The sequence below is a fragment of the Bos indicus x Bos taurus genome, chromosome 4 (assembly GCF_003369695.1).
Source record: "Bos indicus x Bos taurus breed Angus x Brahman F1 hybrid chromosome 4, Bos_hybrid_MaternalHap_v2.0, whole genome shotgun sequence".
NCBI lineage: Eukaryota > Metazoa > Chordata > Mammalia > Artiodactyla > Bovidae > Bos > Bos indicus x Bos taurus.
The window spans coordinates 5,401,244-5,421,423 of record NC_040079.1 but is presented as its reverse complement, the minus strand read 5'-3'; the positions used below and the strand labels follow the sequence as shown (position 1 = coordinate 5,421,423).

At 42.4% G+C, this 20,180-nt stretch overlaps 1 protein-coding gene across 1 annotated transcript in view; it reads left to right on the top strand.

The window, feature by feature from the left end:
- The first annotated feature begins 3,429 nt into the window (after positions 1-3,429).
- GALNTL5 (polypeptide N-acetylgalactosaminyltransferase like 5) overlaps positions 3,430-20,180 on the top strand; it is a 56,076-nt gene continuing 39,325 nt past the window's right edge. The window contains exons 1-4 of the mRNA XM_027540290.1: positions 3,430-3,587; positions 5,046-5,132; positions 7,638-7,938; positions 14,899-15,019. Coding sequence (XP_027396091.1) covers positions 7,677-7,938; positions 14,899-15,019 — 383 coding nt within the window. The 5' untranslated portion in view covers positions 3,430-3,587; positions 5,046-5,132; positions 7,638-7,676. The remainder of the gene's footprint in view (positions 3,588-5,045; positions 5,133-7,637; positions 7,939-14,898; positions 15,020-20,180) is intronic.

Here is a 20,180-nt window from a genome sequence, read left to right as displayed (position 1 = left end):
TTATATTGGACATCTCCTTGAATTAAAGGTGAAAAGCGCTAGGGTGTTTCCTTGCTTTTGTTTTTACTAAACAACAATATGTTTTACAACAATATGTGGGCTATTTTATTAGAGTCGTTACTGTTTACTTAAGAAGAAAATGATGTCCAAAATAGAGCAATCAAAGCAAACCAGAAGTGAAAGTTAGCAAGTGTTACAGGAAGTCGACAGGAAGCAGAATGTGTGGTGTGGAAAAGAAACCCCTTTTTAAAAATAGCACATGAAGAGCTCAGTGGTGAGGGCATTGTTTTCTTAGCAGGAGTCACAGGATGGAAGACACCTCTCTGTGTGCCCGTGTCCTAATCTCTTATTCTTAGGGCCCACCCACAAGACCTCATTTTACCTTATTCACCTCTTTCAAGGCCCAGTCTCCAAACAGTCACATTCTGAAATACAAGGGATTAGGACTCCAACATACGAATGCGAGGCAGGGACACAATTCAACCCACAATCCGATCAGATGATATGTGGACAATGATGTCAGCAACTAAGGTCAGGAGGGAAAACACTCTTGGCCTCTCCTCTCCCTCTAGTCCCTGTACTACTTTTAAAACAACATATTTATTTATGTGGCTGCATTAATAACTAACCAAGTCTTGGATGCGGCATGTGGGACTTAGTTCCCCAAGCAGAGATTGAAGCTGGGACCCCTGCATTGGGAGCTCAGGCTCTTAGCCACCGGACCAGCAGGGAAGTCCCTCCATTATAGTATTTTTACCTACTGCTTACCCTCCTGATATTCTCCTCAAAGTTCCCTCCATGGTGATTGTCCTTAAGACCTACTTAAACCAGCTTCAAAGGAGGGGTGTGAGGAAAGCATACAGTGTTATTTACCGACTATTCCTCAGATGGATGCACCTCCCAACCCAGGAAAGAAGGGGGCCACCCCACACCTTGGATTCTTTTTTTTTAAATTATTTTTACTGATGTCTAGTTGATTTACACTGTTGCTTTAATTTCTGCTGTACAGCAATTTTTAATTTATTTCTAACTGAAGTATAGTTGATTGGGGGAGGGGGTCGCAAGAGTCGGACTCGACAAAACGATAGTCGATTTAAAATGCTGCAAACCTTGGATTCTTCAGCATCCTTTCCCTGCAGGTGTAGAAGTGGGTGGCTTCCTCTTCAAACTGTGTGTGCAAGCTCAGTCGCTAAGTCATGTGAGTCTTTGTGACCCCATGGACTGTAGCCCACCAGGCTCCTCTGTCCCTGGGATTTATCAGGCCAGAATACTAGAGTGGGTTGCCATTTCCTTCTCCAGGGGATCTTCCTGGCCCCGGGATGAAATCTGCGTCTCCTGCATCAGCACGCGGATTCTCTACCACTGCACCACCTGGAAGCCCCTTCACTTCCACTTCAAATCACACTGATGTTTTCTGGATTCCCAGCAGAATTCCTAGCTGTGTGCTAGAGTCCAAGACACAAAAATGAGGTGACTTCCCTGGTGGTCCAGTGTTTAAGACTCTGAGCTTCCAATGTGAGGGTGTGGGTCCGATCCCTGGTCTGGGAACTAAGATCCCACATGCGCCACAGTGTGGCCAGAAAAAAAAAAAAATCAAAGACAAACAAGAAACCGTCCCTCCTCTCCTGGAGCTCACAAACCTCGTAGGAAGGAACCACCAGCAGTTACTATTAGTTTGCAGTAAGCCGACAGCAATCATCCCCAAGATAATAGCTCAACCAAACTTCATGTCAGAACATTACCAAGTTTCCCTGGAAAGACTGTCCTTCAGTGTTTTTCCGTGACTCTCCATGATGGTTCACTGGTTCCCCTGTTGTGGATTTTCTTCAAATTACAATGTGCCTCCTCCTCCTCCAAATACTTCACTTTATAGGCCTTCAGCATTACCCCATCCCCTTTAGAGATCAGACAGCCAGGCTCAGAGACGTTATATCAGCATTTTTCAAACTGAACAGAATCATATAATTGTTCACTGACTCTGAAGATGGTTTCTTAGATGAAGAAATTTTTTTCTCAAATTAAGTCTTAAGTGTAAGCTGAATATGTCAATCAGATAAAGGCATAGATGTTCTGGTCAAGGAAAGAATACTGTCCACCCCAGGAACTCACACCCACTCCCAGGATTAAGCAGCACCCAGGAAAAGTCCCAGGGGGACCCAGAGAGGGTCAGAATGTAGCCTCTTGCTGGGTGGCCATTGGCTAAGCAAAAACTTATTGTTGTTTAGTGGCTAAGTCATGTTCAACTCTTTGCGACTCCATGGACTGTAGCCCGCCAGCCTCCTCTGTCCATGTGATTTCCCACACAAGAATACCAGAGTGGGTTGCCCTCTCCTTCTCCAGGGGATTTTCCCCACCCAGGGATCAAATGCTCATCTCTTATGTCTCCTGCATTGGCAGGTGGGTTCTTCACCTCTCGTGTCACCTGGGAAGCCCAGAGATGGAAGAGACAAGGGTTCAGTCCCTGGGTTGGGAAGATCCCCTGGAGGAGGGCATGGCAACCCACTCCAGTGTTCTTGCCTGGAGAATTTCATGGACAGAGGAGCCTGGTGGGCTACGGTCCATAGGGTCACAAAGAGTAGGACACGACCTAAGCAACTTAGCATCCACTGTGTCCTATCACTTCGTGTTATGTACGTGGGATTCTCCCTCTTCTGTGGCTCTGTGGCTCAGTCATTTCACTGCTGCTGTGCATTCCATTATATGGAGAGGCACAGTTTATTCATTCTCCTACTGATGACATTTGAGTCCTTTCCAGTTGGGGGCGATTATAAATAAAAGCTTACTTTTTAATATTAATATTATGATAAAAGGACCTTTTGTTTGAGCCTGTCTAAAGGAGATTCCAAGTTATGCTTGAAGGTCATTATTGGTATCAAAATCTCAACTCACCTCTTTCCTCTCATGTACCAGCAGGTGTCTGGTCCCAGGAAAAACACTGAGTCAGCCTCCTGAATTCGGGGGAGGGTCAGGTCTACCCAGACTTATTAAGAGACAAGAAATTTCACAAGTGTTTGGCTGAACTCATGTACTAATGTCTAAAGTTGAGCAATAGAGTAAGAAATAAAAAGGCAGCCAAGTAACTCTTTGGCTCATCTTTAAGTCTCTTGAGATGTTCTGAAGGCGTCTTCATTTTTTTAAAGTTTATTTCAGAAAAGCCAAAAATGAGGCTTGCCCTAGAGAAGGCTAGTATTTCGTCTTGGCTGAAGCAAGGACTTTCCTATTTCCTCAGCAGAAGAGCGAGGGTTCTGAGACTATCCGGAAAGACCCTTCCAGTTTTGGAATTCCTGGATCCTGCCCACTGATTGGAGCTCCCAGGCAGGGGCCCCTGGGGCTGGTGAGCTCCTGTATGATGTCACAGGGCTTTGTGAGGCAGCCTGGGGCAGCCTGTGTTTTGAGCCCCGCCATGCAGGCAGGGTACCCGGCACAATCAAGTAATTTGCTCAGAATCCAGGCGCCACTGAGTCAGCCATTCAGGAGGAAATTCCATCTTTGAGATCATTTGTTGAGCATAGAGTCCTGCCCAAATCTTCCTATGACCCAACTTGGAGAATACATCGACTCCATAGCAGCCAGTGTTTGTCTCAGCGGTAGGTGGCTGGGGTCCATATGCTGAAAAGTGGGAAGATGCGGAGTGGGTGTCCTTCCACATAGAAAAAGTGAGCGCAGTGCATCAAACCTCTGAATCTTGAATAGGACCCTGGCTCTGGGGATCAAGATTAAGAAGGTCAGATTTTTCAGGCTGGGTTATGCCACCCGAGAGGCTTACTGGGCATCGTAATAACCTTAGTTCTTGAAAATCAGGGCCAGTTCGCATTGTATATCACAAAGATACACCTTTTGTACTTCTTAAGATTTATATTAAATGAATGTACTACTTATTCAAAAAGCAAAATAGATAAAAAAAAAAAAAACTCTTCCTAGTATCAGAACCAATCAATCCTAAAGGTAATCAACCCTGAATACTTATTGGAAGGACTGATGCTGAAGCTGAAGCTCCAATACTTTGGCCACTTGATGAGAGGAGCTGACTCACTGGAAAAGGCCTTTTATTGGGGTTCAGTCACAGTTGTGTCCAGCTCTTTGTGACCCCATGGACTTATGCAGCCCAACTCTTTGCGACCCAATGGACTGCAGATCACCGGGCTTCCCTGTCCTTCACCACTTCCCAGAGCTTGCTCAAACCCATTTCCACTGAGTCAGTGATGCCATCCAGCCATCTTGTCCTCTGTCATCCCCTTCTCCTGCCTTCCATCTTTCCCTCATCAGGGAAAGGATCTTGTGCAAAGATCGCTATTAAGACTTGAGAGTCCCTTGGACTGCAAGGAGATCCAACCGGTCCGTTCTAAAAGAGATCAGCCCTGGGTGTTCTTTGTTTTTATATATATATATATATATATAAGCTTTTTTTTAATATATATATAAAAGCTATGCTAAAGGGATAACGTCTTTGGAAGGAATGATGCTAAAGCTGAAACTCCAGTACTTTGGCCACCTCATGTGAAGAGTTGACTCATTGGAAAAGACTCTGATGCTGGGAGGGATTGGGGGCAGGAGGAGAAAGGGACGACAGAGGATGAGATGGCTGGATGGCATCACTGACTCGATGGACGTGAGTCTGAGTGAACTCCGGGAGTTGGTGATGGATAGGGAGGCCTGGCATGCTGCGACTCATGGGGTTGCAAAGAGTCGGACACGACTGAGTGACTGAACTGAACTGAGGAAAGCAAAGGATTACAAATACTGATTATTTGCAGAAAAAAATTAGTTATGACATTACGTAAAGCATGGTCATGTTTTCCTGGCTTAGAGACTTACATTTTAAAACTCAGTGACCATAAACACAGATGTAGTTTAGGGCTTTGGTTTCTTGGTGTGTGTGTGTGCATGTGTGCATGTGTTAGTGATTTTTAGCAGCATTCTTTTCTGTTTTACTGCATTCTTTTCATTAACTCAGGGTTTTTTTTAATGTATTTAAAATTTTACTTGCTATACATACAAATTATCTTTGAAGTATGTTTTAACAAATTAATTCTGTATTTTTCCAGCACGTAAGGTTTAGTGAAGAAAATAATTGAACATGATTTCCTTCTGAGACAGCAGAGTTGAAAAGCCAATCACAGACCTATCTCTTGGTAGGAGACGTATTCTGTGTTTTGCGGGAGTGTGGGGGAAGGTGCTGAGGTGGGGAGGATGGGAGACGAGGTCTGTGTTCCTCTGCTTTAAGAAAATCTAATGTAGGATAATCTATGTTAGTAAAATAAGGAGTCTGGAGGGAGAGAGATTTTTATGTGGTCACATCTAAAGAAAACTTTCCCCAAGTGTTCTTTTTATATGTGTATTTTTTCATTTTATATTGGAGTATAGGGAAGCCCTGGTGGCTCAGCAGTAAATGCCAATGCAGGAGACATGGGTTCAGTCCCTGGGCTGGGAAGAGCCCCTGGAGAAGGGCATGGCTACCCACTCCTGTATTCTTGCCTGGAGACTCCCATGAACAGAGGAGTTTGGTGGGCTACAGTCCGTGGGGTCACACAGAGTCGGACACGACTGAGCAACAAAACAGCAATAAACAGCTGATTCACAACACTGTGCTGCTGCTGCTGCTAAGCTCCTTCTGTCGCGTCCGACTCTGTGCGACCCCATGGACGGCAGCCCACCAGTTAGCTTCAGGTGTACAGCAATGTGATTCAGTCACGCATACACATATCTGTTCTTTCCCATTTTTTCTTAGTGTGGTAGAATTCCAGAGAATATCAATTTATTGTTCAGTAATACTTTTATCACATGAATTCATGTGTATATTTTGTATATTAAATTTGGGGGCCTCCCTTCACTATTTTCTCCTTTAACTAGTTTCTAATTGCTTTCGGGTTTTGGAGAACCTCAAAACAGAAGTCTCTTAAAATGACATTTAATAGGATGATGTTCAAACAGCTTCATTCTCTTTCCAGTTCCTTTAATCCGCCCATTTTCCTTCATTAGAAGTTATCTTCTTCTCTTACACATTGGATATTTCTTCTTTTTATAATTACTTAACTTATTTGGTTGCTCTGGGACTTTGTTGGTTGCATGTAGGCTTTCTCTAGTCGCATTGCCCAAGCTTCTCGTTGCGGTGGCTTCTCTTGGTGCAAAGCACAGGCTTTAGGCACATGGGCTTCAGTACTTGCAACATGTGGGCTCAGTAGCTGTGTCTAGTAGGTTGAGTTACTCCTTGGCATGTGGGATATTCGAGGACCAAGGATTGAACCCATGTCCCCTGCATCCTCAGGCAGATTCTTATCCACTGTACCACCAAGGAAATCCTGATACTTCTTTCCTTAATCAAGTATTTCATTTTTAAAGGGATTATTCATTCAATCAGCAAACCTTTACTGTGTGACCAAGATCTTGGTGAGGGTGTTAGGTCCTCTGTCCTGGGAGAATGCTCCTGTGTTAGTAAACTACCAAATCCAGCTTTACACACCTGCTCCCTTTACCCAGCATCCTCAGGACTCCACCCAGACACAGGCCCTGACTCCACTGGTGGTGATGCCTGGGCCCTGAAGATCTCAGGAACAGATGTTCCTCCCTGGGGGTGGGTCTTGCACTTTCCCAGCCAAGCTATGATGTGGCTTGGCCCTTGTTACTGATCCTGTGGCCAGGAGTGGACTTGAGACCGAGATTTAAAGTGGCTGCAGCATTCCACAGTCCCATCAGTGGGGTCCACACTGCTCCTTGCCCACCTTCTTTCCACCTTGGGATGTTGCTTGTTTTTATCAATACATTTCTAATGGTCTGATTGGGGCTTCCCTGGTAGCTCAGCTGGTAAAAAATCTACTTACAATGCAGGAGACCCTGGTTTGATTCCTGGGTTGGGAAGATCTCCTGGAGAAGGGATAGGCTATCCACTCCAATATTCTTGGGCTTCCCTGGTGGCTCAGATGGTAAAGAAACTGCCTGCAATGTGGGAGACCTAGGTTCAATCCCTGGGTCAAGAATATCACCTGGAGAAGGGCATGGCAACCCACTCCAGTGTCCTTGCCTGGAGAATCCCCATGGACAGAGGGCCTGGTGGGTGGCAATCCGTGGGGTCACACAGACTACGCAACTAAGCAACAGCAAGCAACAGTCTGACTAGTGTCAGATCCGCTTTTTTAAAACAAAGACCTATGCTATCACTCCTACATGGGCTGAGCATGCGAGGGATGAAACACCCTTCTTTCACATTTTTTCCTTTAGTTTTATCTCAGGAGTTTGGGTCGATGACTTTAAATGATATTGTATGTTTTATAAGCATGTTATACATTAGACTTCAAAAAAATCTTATGAGGGGACTTCCCTGGGGATCTGCACTCCCAATGCAGGGGGCCTGGGTTTGATCCCTGGTCAGGGAACTAGACCCCACATGCTGTTACTAAGAGCCCACACTCGACATGAAGATCCTGAATGGCACAACTACAGCCCAGCAGAAATCTTATGAATATGGAGTTTTAAGAGGTTTTTTTCCTAAGGGTACACTTTATCTTATCAAAGTATGGGATAAGCACTGGTGTCAAAACGATCCTGTTTTAAAAACACTGTAAATTGAATTTAAGCCAAGTAGATGATCTCCAAACCATCAAAATATCTAATACAGCTTCTCGTAAATCCTTCCGGTTTAGGAAATATTAAAACGGACCTTCAAAAATGCTAGGTTTACAATGAGAAATGTTATAATTCAGTGTTTACTCTGTGCCTCCTTGACATTCGGCATCTGGATAGCCGTCTTTAATATTTATCTTCACTACAATCATGTGAAGAAGCAAGAGAAGATCCAGGAAAAAGGAAATCCATTAATTTGGTCCCTTGGAGAAAAACTGCAAAGCAAACCTGACTCAGTGCACTTACCGAGAGCTTACAACGTGAGAGTGGAAAGGGCTAGTGAAGATGAACCCGCAGAACCCAAGTTGTTGTTAAGTTCAGGTAAGTATTTTGATTTCCTCTGTTAGCCATGGTAAGGGGAAAATATACCATAAATTGAATATTGGGAAGAGGAAGAGACTGTCCTTTTTAGAGCAATGCAATTTTAAATTATGAAGTATTTCATATATGTTCATATATATATATATATACCCACCGAGAGAAAATAACACAAACAGGCTTGTATGTATTTGCCTCATAAACGTGAGAATTTTAAAGTAATTTGCTATATTTGCTTCAGATAGCTTTCTGTGTTTCTAAGAAATAAATTTTAATAGGTACAGTAAAAACTTCACCCCCATTCTTCCTCCTCCCTGGATATCTTCCTCATTTTCTTTAAGCAAAGTATAGCATGTGTTTGAAGTGTATTTGTAGCTGTTCTAGAGTGAATTCCAATGCCACTATGAATATTCACATATAAGTCTTTGTATAAAAATATTCTGTTTCTCTTAGGTAAATACCTCGGTACAGGATGGATGGTTCATATGGAAGCTGTATGCTTAACTTTTTCTAAATCCGGCTTATACACCTGGAAGTTCTCAGTTCCCATACTGTTGAAGCCTAGCTTGAAGGACTTTGAGCATTACCTTGCTAGCATGTGAAGTCAGGGCAATTGTACAGTAGTTTGAACATTCTTTGGCATTGCCCTTCTTTGGGATTGGAATGAAAACTGATCTTTTCCAGTCCTGTGAACACTGCTGAGTTTTCCAAATTTGCTGACAAATTGAGTGCAGCACTTTCACAGCATCATCTTTTAGGATTTGAAATAGCTCAACTGGAATTCTATCACCTCCACTAGCTTTCTTCATAGTGATGCTTCCTGAGGCCCCCTTGACTTCACACTCAGGATGTCTGGCTCTTGGTGAGTGACCGCAGGACAGTGGTTGTCCAGATCTTCAAGACCTTTTTTGTATAGTTTTTCTGTGTATTCTTGCCACCTCTTCTTAATCTCTTCTGCTTCAGTTAGGTCCATACCATTTCTGTCCTTTATTGTGTCCACCTTTGCATGAAATGTTACCTTGCTATCTCAAATTTTCTAGATCTCTAGTCTTTCCCATTCTATTGTTCTCTATTTCTTTGCATTGTTCACTTAAGAAGACTTTCTTATCTCTCCTTGCTATTCTCTGGAACTCTGTATTCGGTTGGGTATATCTTTCCCTGTCTCCCTTGCCTTTCACTTCTCTTCTTTTCTCAGCTAAATTTGTAAAGCTTCCTCAGACAACTGCTTCACCTTCTTGCATTTCTTTGGGATGGTTTTGGTCAATACCTCCTGTACAGTGTTACAAACCTCAGTCCATAGTTCTTCAGGCACTCTACCATATCTAATCACTGGACTCGGTCACTTCCACTATAATTACAAGGGATTTGATTTAGATCATACCTGAATGGCCTAGTGGTTTTCCCTACTTTCTTCAACTTAAGCCTGAACTTTGCAATAAGGAGCTCATGATCTAAGCCACAGTCAACTCCAGGTCTTGCGTGATCTGAACCCCTGCCATTCATTGGATCATAGAGAAATCAAGGGAATTCCAGAGAAACTTATGCTTCATTAACTACACTAAAGACATTGACTGTATGGATCACAAGAATCAGTGGAAAATTCTTAAAGGGGTGGAATATCAGACTACCTTACCTGTCTCCTGAGAAACATGTATGCAAGTCAAGAAACAACAGTTAGGACTGGACATGGAACAATGGACTGGTTCAAAATTGTGAAAGGAGTACGTCAAGGCTGTATATTGTCACCCTACTTATGTAACTTATATGCAAAGTACATCATGAGAAATGCTGGTCTGGATGACTCATAGCTGGAATCAAGATTGCCAGGAGAAATATCAACAACCTCAGATATGCAGATGATACCACTCCAATGGCAGAAAGCAAAGAGGGACTAAAGGGCCTCTTGATGAGGGTGAAAGAGGAGAGTGAAAAAGCTGGCTTAAAACTCAACAGTCAAAAACCTAAGATCATGGCATCTGGTCCCATCACTTCATGGCAAAGAGAAGGGGAAAAAGTAGAAGCAGTGACAGATTTTGTTTTCTTGAACTCCAAAATCAGTGTGGACGGTTGACTACAGCCACGAAATTAAAAGACACTTGTTCCTTGGAAGAAAAACTATGACAAACCTGGACAGTGTATTAAAAAGCAGAGACATCACTTTGCCAACAAAGGTTCATATAGTCAAAGCTATGCTTTTTCCAGTAGTCATGTACAGATGTCAGAGTTGGATTATAAAGAAGGCTGGGTGCCAAAGAATTGATGCTTTCAAATTGTGGTGCTGGAGAAGACTCTTGAGAGTCCCTTGGACTGCAAGGAGATCAAACCAGTCAATCCTAAAAGAAATCAGTCCTGAATAGTCATTGGAAGGACTGATGCTGAAGGTAGAGCTCCAATGCTTTGGCCACCTGATGTAAAGAACTGACTCACTGGAAAAGACCCTGATGCTGGGAAAGATTGAAGGCAGGAGGAGAAGGGGATGGCAGAGGATGAGATGGTTGGATGGCATCATTGACTCAATGGACATGAGTTTGAGCAAGCTCCGGGAGATAATGAAGGACAGGGAAGCCTGGCTGCTGCAGTCTGTGGGGTTGCAAAGAGTCGTACATGACTTAGAAACCGAACCACAACAAAATGCTCAACTTTAAAGAAAATGACAAACTGTGTTCCAAAGTAAGGATGCCAATATCTGTTCCCTTCAGCAGTGGAGGAGAATCCATCTTCTCCAGACTGGTCAACACCTGACATGGTCAGATATTTAGAGTTTAGCCATTATGATGGGTGAGAAATGGTAGGTATCAGTGTAGCCTTAATGTGCATTTTCCTATGACTAAGGATTTTTGAGCACCTTTTCATGTGGTTAATGACCACACATCTTCTTTTATAGGGTGCTTCTCCAAGTCTTCTATCCATCGTTTTATTTATTTATGGCTGTGCTGGTCTTTGTTGCTGCGTGGGCTTTTCTCTAGTTGAGGCGAGTGGGGGACACTCTCTAGCGGTGTGTGGGCTTCTCTTATCTCAGAGCACGGGCTCTAGGAGCTAGGACTTCAGTAGTTTCGGCACTTAGGCTTAGTTGCTCTCAGGCATGTGATATCTTCCCTGATCAGGGATCAAACCTGTGTCTCCTGCATTGGCAGGCGGATTCTTTACCACTGAACCACCAGGGAAGCCCCTGTCCATTTTTAAATTGGGATGTTAGTCTTCTGATTTCTAAGACTTTAAAGATTGGGATTTCTAAGACTTAAAAGATATATTCTAGTTTCAAATCCTTTAATACGTGAGTTGCAAATGTTTTGCACAAGTCTGTGCCTTCTCTTTTCATTCTTTTTAAAATTGAGATGTAATTGGTATATAACATTGACCTTGTTTTAAGTGTACAACAATGATTTTATATATGTATACATTACACCAGCTTCCCCAGGGGGTTAGCCGTAACAAATCCGCCTGCAATGCAAGAGAGGTGGGTTCTATCCCTGAGTTGGGAAGATCCCCTGGAGGAGGGCATGAAACCTACTCCGGTATTCTTACCTGGAGACTCTCATGGACAGAGAAGCCTGGTGGGCTACATACAGTCCATAGGGTCGCAAAGATTAGACAGGACTGAAGGGACTGAGCAGGCACATACGCACGCATGTATTGCAAATCAGTTCAGTTCAGTTCAGTCGCTCAGTCGTGTCTGACTCTTTGCGACCCCATGAACTGCAGCACACCAGGCCTCCTTGTCCATCACCAGCTCCCGGAGTCCACCCAAACCCATGTGCATCGAGTCAATGATGCCATCCAACCATCTCATCCTCTGTCGTCCCCTTCTCCTCCTGCCCTCAATCTTTCCCAGCATCAGGGTCTTTTCCAATGAGTCAGCTCTTCATATCAGGTGGCCAAAGTATTGGAGTTTCAGCTTCAACATTAATCCTTCCAGTGAACACCCAGGACTGATCTCCTTCAGAATGGACTGGTTGGATCTCCTTGCAGTCCAAGCGACTCTCAAGAGTCTTCTCCAACACCACAGTTCAAAAGCATAAATTCTCCGGCACTCAGCTTTCTTCACAGTCCAACTCTCACACCCATACATGACCACTGGAAAAACCATAGCCTTGACTAGATGGACTTTTTTTGGCAAAGTAATATCTCTGCTTTTTAATGTGCTATCTAGGTTGGTCATAACTTAGTAATCACAATAAATTTCATTAACATCCATCATCACACATAGTTAAATATTTTTTGTGTGATGATAACTCTTAGCAACTTTCAAGTGTACGATACAGTATATAATACAGTATGTTAACTGTAGTTGCCACGCTGTACATTTTTGTTTTCTTTCGAAGGGTTTTATTCAAGAAGCATTATAAAATAAAAGGTGCCTTTTATTCAATAAGCCAAGTGGCACAGTGGGAAAGAATTCGTCTGCCAAAACAGGAGACACAAAAGACGCAGGTTCAATCTCTGGGTCAGGAAGATCCCCTGGAGTAGGAAATGGCAACACACTCCAGGCTTCTTGCCTCAAAAATTACAAGGACAGAGGAGCCTGGTGGGCCACAGGCCGTGGGGTCACAAAGAGTCAGACATCTCTGAACACAGCACATATTCCAGAAGCAAAATTTACTTCTCCCTAGTGAGGAGGAGAGCCTGATTTCAATTCTTTTAGGTTTCTTTGAGGTTTGTTTTATGATCCAGGATATGGTCTATCTTGGTGAATGCTCCATGGATACTTGAAAAAAAAATTGTATTCTGATATTGTTAGGTGATGTGCTTCATATATATATAATCTCAATTAGATCCGGTTGGTTGATTGTATTGTTCAGTTCTTCTGTACCCTTGCTGCGTTTCTGGCTGGTAGTTCTGACAGTTGTTAAGAGTGGATGTTGAAGACCCCGATTATAATAATTGTGGGTTTGTCTGTTTCTACTTTCAACTCTATTGGGCTTTGTTTCATGTATTTTGTGGCTGGTTTTTGGCATGCGTCTATTTAGGGTCATTATGTATTATTCCCTGGAGAAGGAAATGGCAACCCACTCCAGTATTCTTGCCTGGAAATTCCACGGACAGAAGAGTCTGGCGGGCTGCAGTCCATGGGGTCGAATAGAGTTGGATTCTATTGAGCAACTGTGCACGCATATGTATTGCTGGGAGCCACAGGGGGCGCTGTGGTTCTCCCGTTGGTGCTGGTTCGACTAGAGTGGCTGTTGCCAAAAGTTTTCTGTGGTTTTGTTTGTCCGCTTTCCTGGCCCTGTGGCTAGGTGCAACAGGCTTATCTGGGAGCTTCTTTTGTCTATGCCTATTAGTGGTTCCACTTGCAGGTTTTGACAGCACCCTGTCTGAGAAGGGGATGACAGAGGATGAGATGGTTGGATGGCATCACCGGCCCAATGGACATGAATTTGAGTAAACTCCGGGAGATGGTGATGGACAGGGAGGTCTGGCGTGCTGCAGTCCATGGGTCGCAAAGAGTCAGACATGACTGAGCGACTGAACTGAACTGAACTGAAGTCTGGGACTTACGGGAGGCAACAAAGAAATCAGGAGCCCACTGTGTCCTTCCCCCGGTCCTGAGGCCCCTAGCCAATCTGCCCCCTTACCTCCATGTTTCAGAGAACCCCCACAATTATCTGCTGTGTCATGCCGAGGATTTTTTTAGGTGTAAGAAAGAGGACCTAAAAGAAATGGGGTTACTGCTTTTTGATGGGAACCCGCTTTATAAGCAATATAGAATTTATATCAGTTTTGGAAAACATTCCTCAGGCAATGGAAAAGACAGTTCATTCTCCCATAAACAGAGCACAATATAAATCTACTAAGAAAACGTAACTAATTGCATTATTCAAGTTTCTGACTTTTTCTCTGATTCGCAGTTGTTCTTAAAAAATTCCGTTTCTGTTTATTTGTGGCAGTATATATTGATATATTTAAATTTTTTTCTTTAAGTATTTTGTTGCAGCATTATTTGATGTCTACAAGCTCATGACTATTAAATCTTTATTGTAACTTATTGTAAGTATAAAATGACTTTCTGGGTTGTCCTTCCAGTGAATTCTATACTTTAAAAAATATTTTGACTCCTGTATTCTTTGACCATTCTTCCACTTTTAACCATTTTAGTTCATCTTACTTATCTTTTATGGTTACATTTTGGTTTTTATTACCATCTAAGAGTTTTTATCTTTTTTTTTTTTTTTTGAGTTTTTATCTTTTAATGGGAAATTCCCCTGGAGAAGGAAACGGTGACCCACTCCAGTACTCTTGCCTAGAAAATTCCATGGATGGAGAAGCCTGGTGGGCTACAGTCCATGGGGTCGCAAAAAGTCAGATATGACGGAGTGACTTCACTTTCTTTCACTTTATGCCAACTTTATTTATTGTTACGACTAATGCTTTCCTGGTGACTTAGTTGGTAAAGTCTACGTGCAATGGGGGAGACCCAGGTTCAATCCCTGTGTTGGGAAGATCCCCTGGAGAAGGCAGTGGCATCCCACTCCAGTATTCTTGCCTGGAGAATTCCATGGACAGAGCAGCCTGGTGGGCTGCAGTCCGTGGGGTCACAAAGAGTCAGACTCGACCGAGGGACTAACACTGCCGCACACTGATGTGTTGGCTGTCCTCCGTCATCTTGTTGTATCCTCTCAGAGTTTGGGAAGAGGGACTTAAGCTCTCGCCTTCCCTAAAGCCCTCAGTCAATATAGCTTCGCAGGACAGTTTTGAATCATGATGTGACCAAGGAGGCTGAGCACATACTTCTCTGGAGAGACTGAATGACTGAGTGTAACTCATTGTTCAGGTTTGCTAAGGGCTCTGCTCTGCTGTGTGTGAATCCTTTGATTTTAACCTTGTCATCCGGGCATAGTTTAGGTTCCACAAAAACTACTCTGACATGTTATAAAAGGAGTGAATTCAGGATATCTTTGTTATTGTCCTTTATCAACGTGACGGTGGTAAACCTATACTTATGTGACTTAACACCTTTTCTTTCAGGTGAGAATTTTAACTATTCAATCCCAGAAGTTATTCATGGATATTCAACATATGGATTTAATTCCATTATCAGTAAAAACTTGGGCCACTACAGAAACGTGCCAGATACCAGGAATGTCATGTATGTTCCCTCTGATATTTTTTTTTACATATTACATATTCGTTTCAGATATACAACATAATGATTTGATATTTGTACATATTGCAAAATGATCATCACAGTAAGTCTAAGTAACACTGATCACCATACACAGGGGCTTCCCCAGTGGCTCAGTGGTAAAGAATCCACCTGCAATGCAGGAGACACTGGTTTGATCCCTGGGTCAGGAAGATCCCCTGGAGAAAGGCACGACAACCCACTCCAGTACTCTTGCCTGGAAAATTCCATGGACAGAGGAGCCTGGTGGGCTACAGTCCACAGAGTTGAAAAGAGTCAGACTGGACTGAAGGGACTGAGCCCAGCACAGGAGCACCATACATAGATACAATTTTTTTTTCCTTGTGATGAGAACTTTTAAGATCCTCTTTTCTAGTAACTTTCAAATACGGGATACAGTGTTTTCAGCTACAGTTGCCATGTTGTACGTTACATCCCCATGACATTTATTTTACAACGGAATTTTGTGCTTTTCTTATCTCCTTCACCTACCTCTGGCAACCACCAGTCTGTTCTTTGTATCTATGAACTTGTTTTTTGGGGGAGAGGTACTGTTTTTTGTTCCTTTGTTTTAGATTCTACGCATATGTGGGATTTGCCTTTCTCCTACTTGTTTCACTTAGCAAAATGCCCTCAACAACATGGTCCATTCATGTTGTTGCAAATGGCAAGATTTCCTCCTTTTTAATGGATGAATTTTATAGATAGATATAGATCATATTTTCTTTATCCATTCACCACTCATAAACACTTAGGTTGATTCCATGTCTTGGCTCTTGTAAATAATCCTGTAATGAACAAGGGGGGTGCCTATATCTTTTTGAGTTAGTGCTTTAGTTTTCTTCAGATAAATACCCAAAAGAGAAATTTCTGGCTCATATGGCAGTTCTATTTTTAGTCTTTTGAGGAACTTCCAATACTGGTTTTCTATAGTAGTTGCACCAATTTACATTCCCACCAATGGCATACAAGGATTCCCTTTTCTCCACGTCCCGCCAACACTTGCTACTTCTTGGCTGTTTGATAAGCGCCTTTCATGCAGGTATGAAGTGGTATGTCACTGTGGTTTTGATTTACGTTTTCCTGATTGTTTGTGATGTTCAGCATCTTTTCATGCGCCTGTTGCCCATCTATATGTCTTCTTTGGGGAAAAAAAAAAAATGTCTCTTCCGATCCTCTGCCCATTTTTAAATCCGATTGGTTTGTTTTTTCACTATTAAGTTGTGTGACTTCTTTACATATGTTAGATATTAACACCTTATCAGATATATGACTTGCAAGTATTTCCTCCTGTTCAGTAGGTTGCCTTTTTGTTTTCTTGAAGGTTTCCTTTGCTGTGCAGAAGCTTTTTGGGTTGATATAGTCCCACTTGGTTATTTTTGCTTTTGCTGTCACATCCAGAAAAATTCAAGACTGATGTCAAAGAGCTTACTGCCTATCTTTTCTTCTAGGAGATTAACAGTTTCAGGTCTTATATTCATTTAATTCATTTCTAATTAACTTGAGGATATGGTATAAGATAGAGATCCAATTTCCTTCTTTGCATGTGGCTGTTCAGTTTTTCCAATTATTGAAGAGACTTTTTCCCACATTTTATATTCTTGGCTCATTGGAGCTCATTGTAATGTAAATTAATCGACCATATGTGTGGGTTTATTTCCGGACTTTCCACTCTGTTCCACTGATCTGTGTGTTGGTTTTTTATGCCAGCACCATACTGTTTTGATTACTGTAGCAATCTACAGAGTTTCCAATTCCTCCACCTTTTTGCCAGCTCTTGGTGTGAACAGTCTTTTTAATTTTGGCCGTTCGAATGACTGTGTAGTGGGATCTCAGTCACTCAGTCAGTTCAGTCGCTCAGTCATATCTGACTCTTTGCCACCCCATGAATCGCAGCATGCCAGGCCTCCCTGTCCATCACCAACTCCCAGAGTTCACTCAGACTCACGTCCATCGAGTCACTGATGCCATCCAGCCATCTCATCCTCTGTCATCCCCTTCTCCTCCTGCCCCCAATCCCTCCAGCATCAGAGTCTTTTCCAGTGAATCAACTCTTCGCATGAGGTGGCCAAAGTACTGCAGTTTCAGCTTTAGCATCATTCCTTCGAAAGAAATCCCAGGGCTGATCTCCTTCAGAATGGACTGGTTGGATCTCCTTGCAGTCCAAGGAACTCTCAAGAGTCTTCTCCAACACCACAGTTCAAAAGCATCAATTCTTCAGTGCTCAGCTTTCTTTTAGTCCAACTCTCACATCCATACATGGCCACTGGAAAAACCATAGCCTTGACTAGACAGACCTTTGTTGGCAAAGTAATGTCTCTGCTTTTGAATATGCTATCTAGGTTGGTCATAACTTTCCTTCCAAGGAGTAAGCGTCTTTTAATTTCATGGCTGCAGTCACCATCTGCAGTGTTCAATTTGCATTTTCCTGATATCTAATGATATTGTGCATCTATTTATGTATTTACTTGCTATCTGTGTATCTTCTTTATATTTTGCCCATTTTAAATTTAAACTTCAAATATTTTTCCTGTTTTGAAATTGGATTATTTCTTTTCTTATTATTGAGTTTGGGGAAATTTTTATATATTTAGGTGTAAGACCTTTATCATATATATAATTACAAATATTTTCTCTTAGCCCATGGTTTGTTTTTTCATTCTCTCAATAGTTAGTGCTTTTTAAAAAACAAAAGTTTTTAGTTTTAATGGAGTTCAATATTTTTATAATTTGTTTCTGCTTAGCACAGGATCACAAAAATTTATTCATTGGATTTTCTCCGAAGATGTTCATGACATCTGCACTTTTACTTCTTACTTTTCAATTTGTCTTAACTTATCACACTGGCTAAAATCTCTAGTACAGTGTTGAATAGAAGGGGTGATATTGGACAACCTTGCTGTGTTCTTGATCTTAACACTCCGTTTTTCACCAGTAAGTATGATGTTATCTTTAGGCTTCTCATAGAGGTTCTTTTTCAGGTAGCAGAAATTCTCTTCTATTCCTAGTTTGTTGAGAGTTTTTTATCAGATGGATATTGGATTTTGTTACATCCTTTTCTGTGCATTGAGATGTGTGTATCTTTAGCTTGTAAAGATGGTAAGTTATGTTGATTTTCTAACATTAAACAGAGGTTACATTTATGGGATATCCCCTACTTGGTCATGATGCCTTATCCTTTTTATATATTATGGCATTTGATTCTGCTGAAATTCCAAAATTTTGTTTGGACTTTTATATCAGTGTTTGTAAGAGCACTATTGAATCTCCTTGTCTGGTTTTATCATCAGAGTGTTGTTGGCCTTGTAGAATGAGTTGGGAATTATTTTTTTAGGATTTAATTTTTTAATGTTTGTGATTGACTTCTACTAAAGACCTTTGATTACACTAAAGACATTTCTTTCTGTTCCTTGACTTGAAATTTTCTCCTTTATTTATTAACGTTCATTTTTCCTTTCCTTTCTTTAATAACAGTTCTTCTCATGGGTGCGTCAGAATAATGCCAGAGGATTCTGGAGGAGCAACAGAATTGCTCTGTTGGTAGCAAAGTCCACTTCTGGCATGTTCAATGACTGGCCAAAGCTATGTCAATTGAGAGTGGGTTTATTTTGACTTAGGATTTTATTCTAACCAGAAATGACTGCTGCTGCTGCTGCTAAGTCGATTCAGTCTTGCGACCCCATAGACGATAGCCCACCAGGCTCCCCCATCCCTGGGATTTTCCAGGCAAGAACACTGGAGTGGGTTGCCATTTCCTTCTCCAATGCATGAAAGTGAAAAGTGAAAGTGAAGTTGCTCAGTCGGTCCGACTCTTAACAACCCCATGGACTACAGCCTACCAGGCTCCTCCTTCCATGGGATTTTCCAGGCAAGAGTACTGGAGTGGGGTGCCATTGCCTTCTCCGAAATGATTGCTAAATTCTATCAAATAATTTCTTAGCATGATCACTATGGCTTTCCTCCATCAAATTATTGATAACTTATGTTGAGCCATCCTTACATTCCTGAAATAAACTAACCTTCAGTTCAGTTCAGTCACTCAGTCGTGTCCGACTCTTTGCGACCCCATGAATCACAGCACGCCAGGCCTCCCTGTCCATCACCAACTCCTGGAGTTCACCCAAACTCATGTCCATCGAGTCAGTGATGCCATCTAGCCATCTCATCCTCTGTCATCCCCTTCTCCTCCTGCCCCCAATCCCTCCCAGCATCAGAGTCTTTTCCAATGAGTCAACTCTTTGCATGAAGTGGCCAAAGTACTGGAGTTTCAGCTTCAGCATCAGTCCTTTCAATGAACACCCAGGACTGATCTCCTTTAGGATGGACTGGTTGGATATACTATTTTTCTAAAATGCTGTTTTATTTGATCTGCTAATATTTTGTCTAATTGTTTTGACCTGTATAAATTAGATTAGTTTGTATCAGTTGAAGTCTACAATTTCTCTGCGAAGAATTTAAAATTTTGTGTCCTTGGAGATGTGAGCAGTCATATAATGCATAGTAGCACTGGCTAGTCAGGGCTTCCCCGGTGGCGCTAGTGGTAAAGAGCCCACCTGCCCGTGCAGGAGGTGGAAGAGATGAGGGTTCAACCCCTGGGTCGAGAAGATTCCCTGGAGGAAGGCATGGCAACCCACTCCAGAATTCTTGCCTGGAGAATCCTGTGAACAGAGCAGCCTGGTGGGCTACAGTCCATGTGGCAGCAAAGAGTTGGACATGAATGAAGTGACTTGGTACCCAAGCACTGACTTGTCTAAAGAAACTTTCCTGTAATTGTATGTGGTGATTTCATTTCAGCAAAACACAACCCGAAAGTAAAATTAGTTTAATTGTAATTTAACTGAATTTTAGCTGTGATTTTACTAAATTTTACAGTTTTATTTATGGTTATGTAAGAGCTTATAAGAGGCTCCCCAGGTGGTGCCAGTGGCAAAGAATTCACCTGCAATGCAGGAGACACAAGAGATGCAAGTTCAATCTCTGGGTTAGAAAGATCCCCTGGAGAAGGAAATGGCAACCTACTCCAGTATACTTGCCTGGAGAATTCTATGGACGAAGGAGCCTGGAGGGCTATAGTCCACGGGTGACAAAGAGTCGGACCTGACTGAGCACACACCACCACCACCAC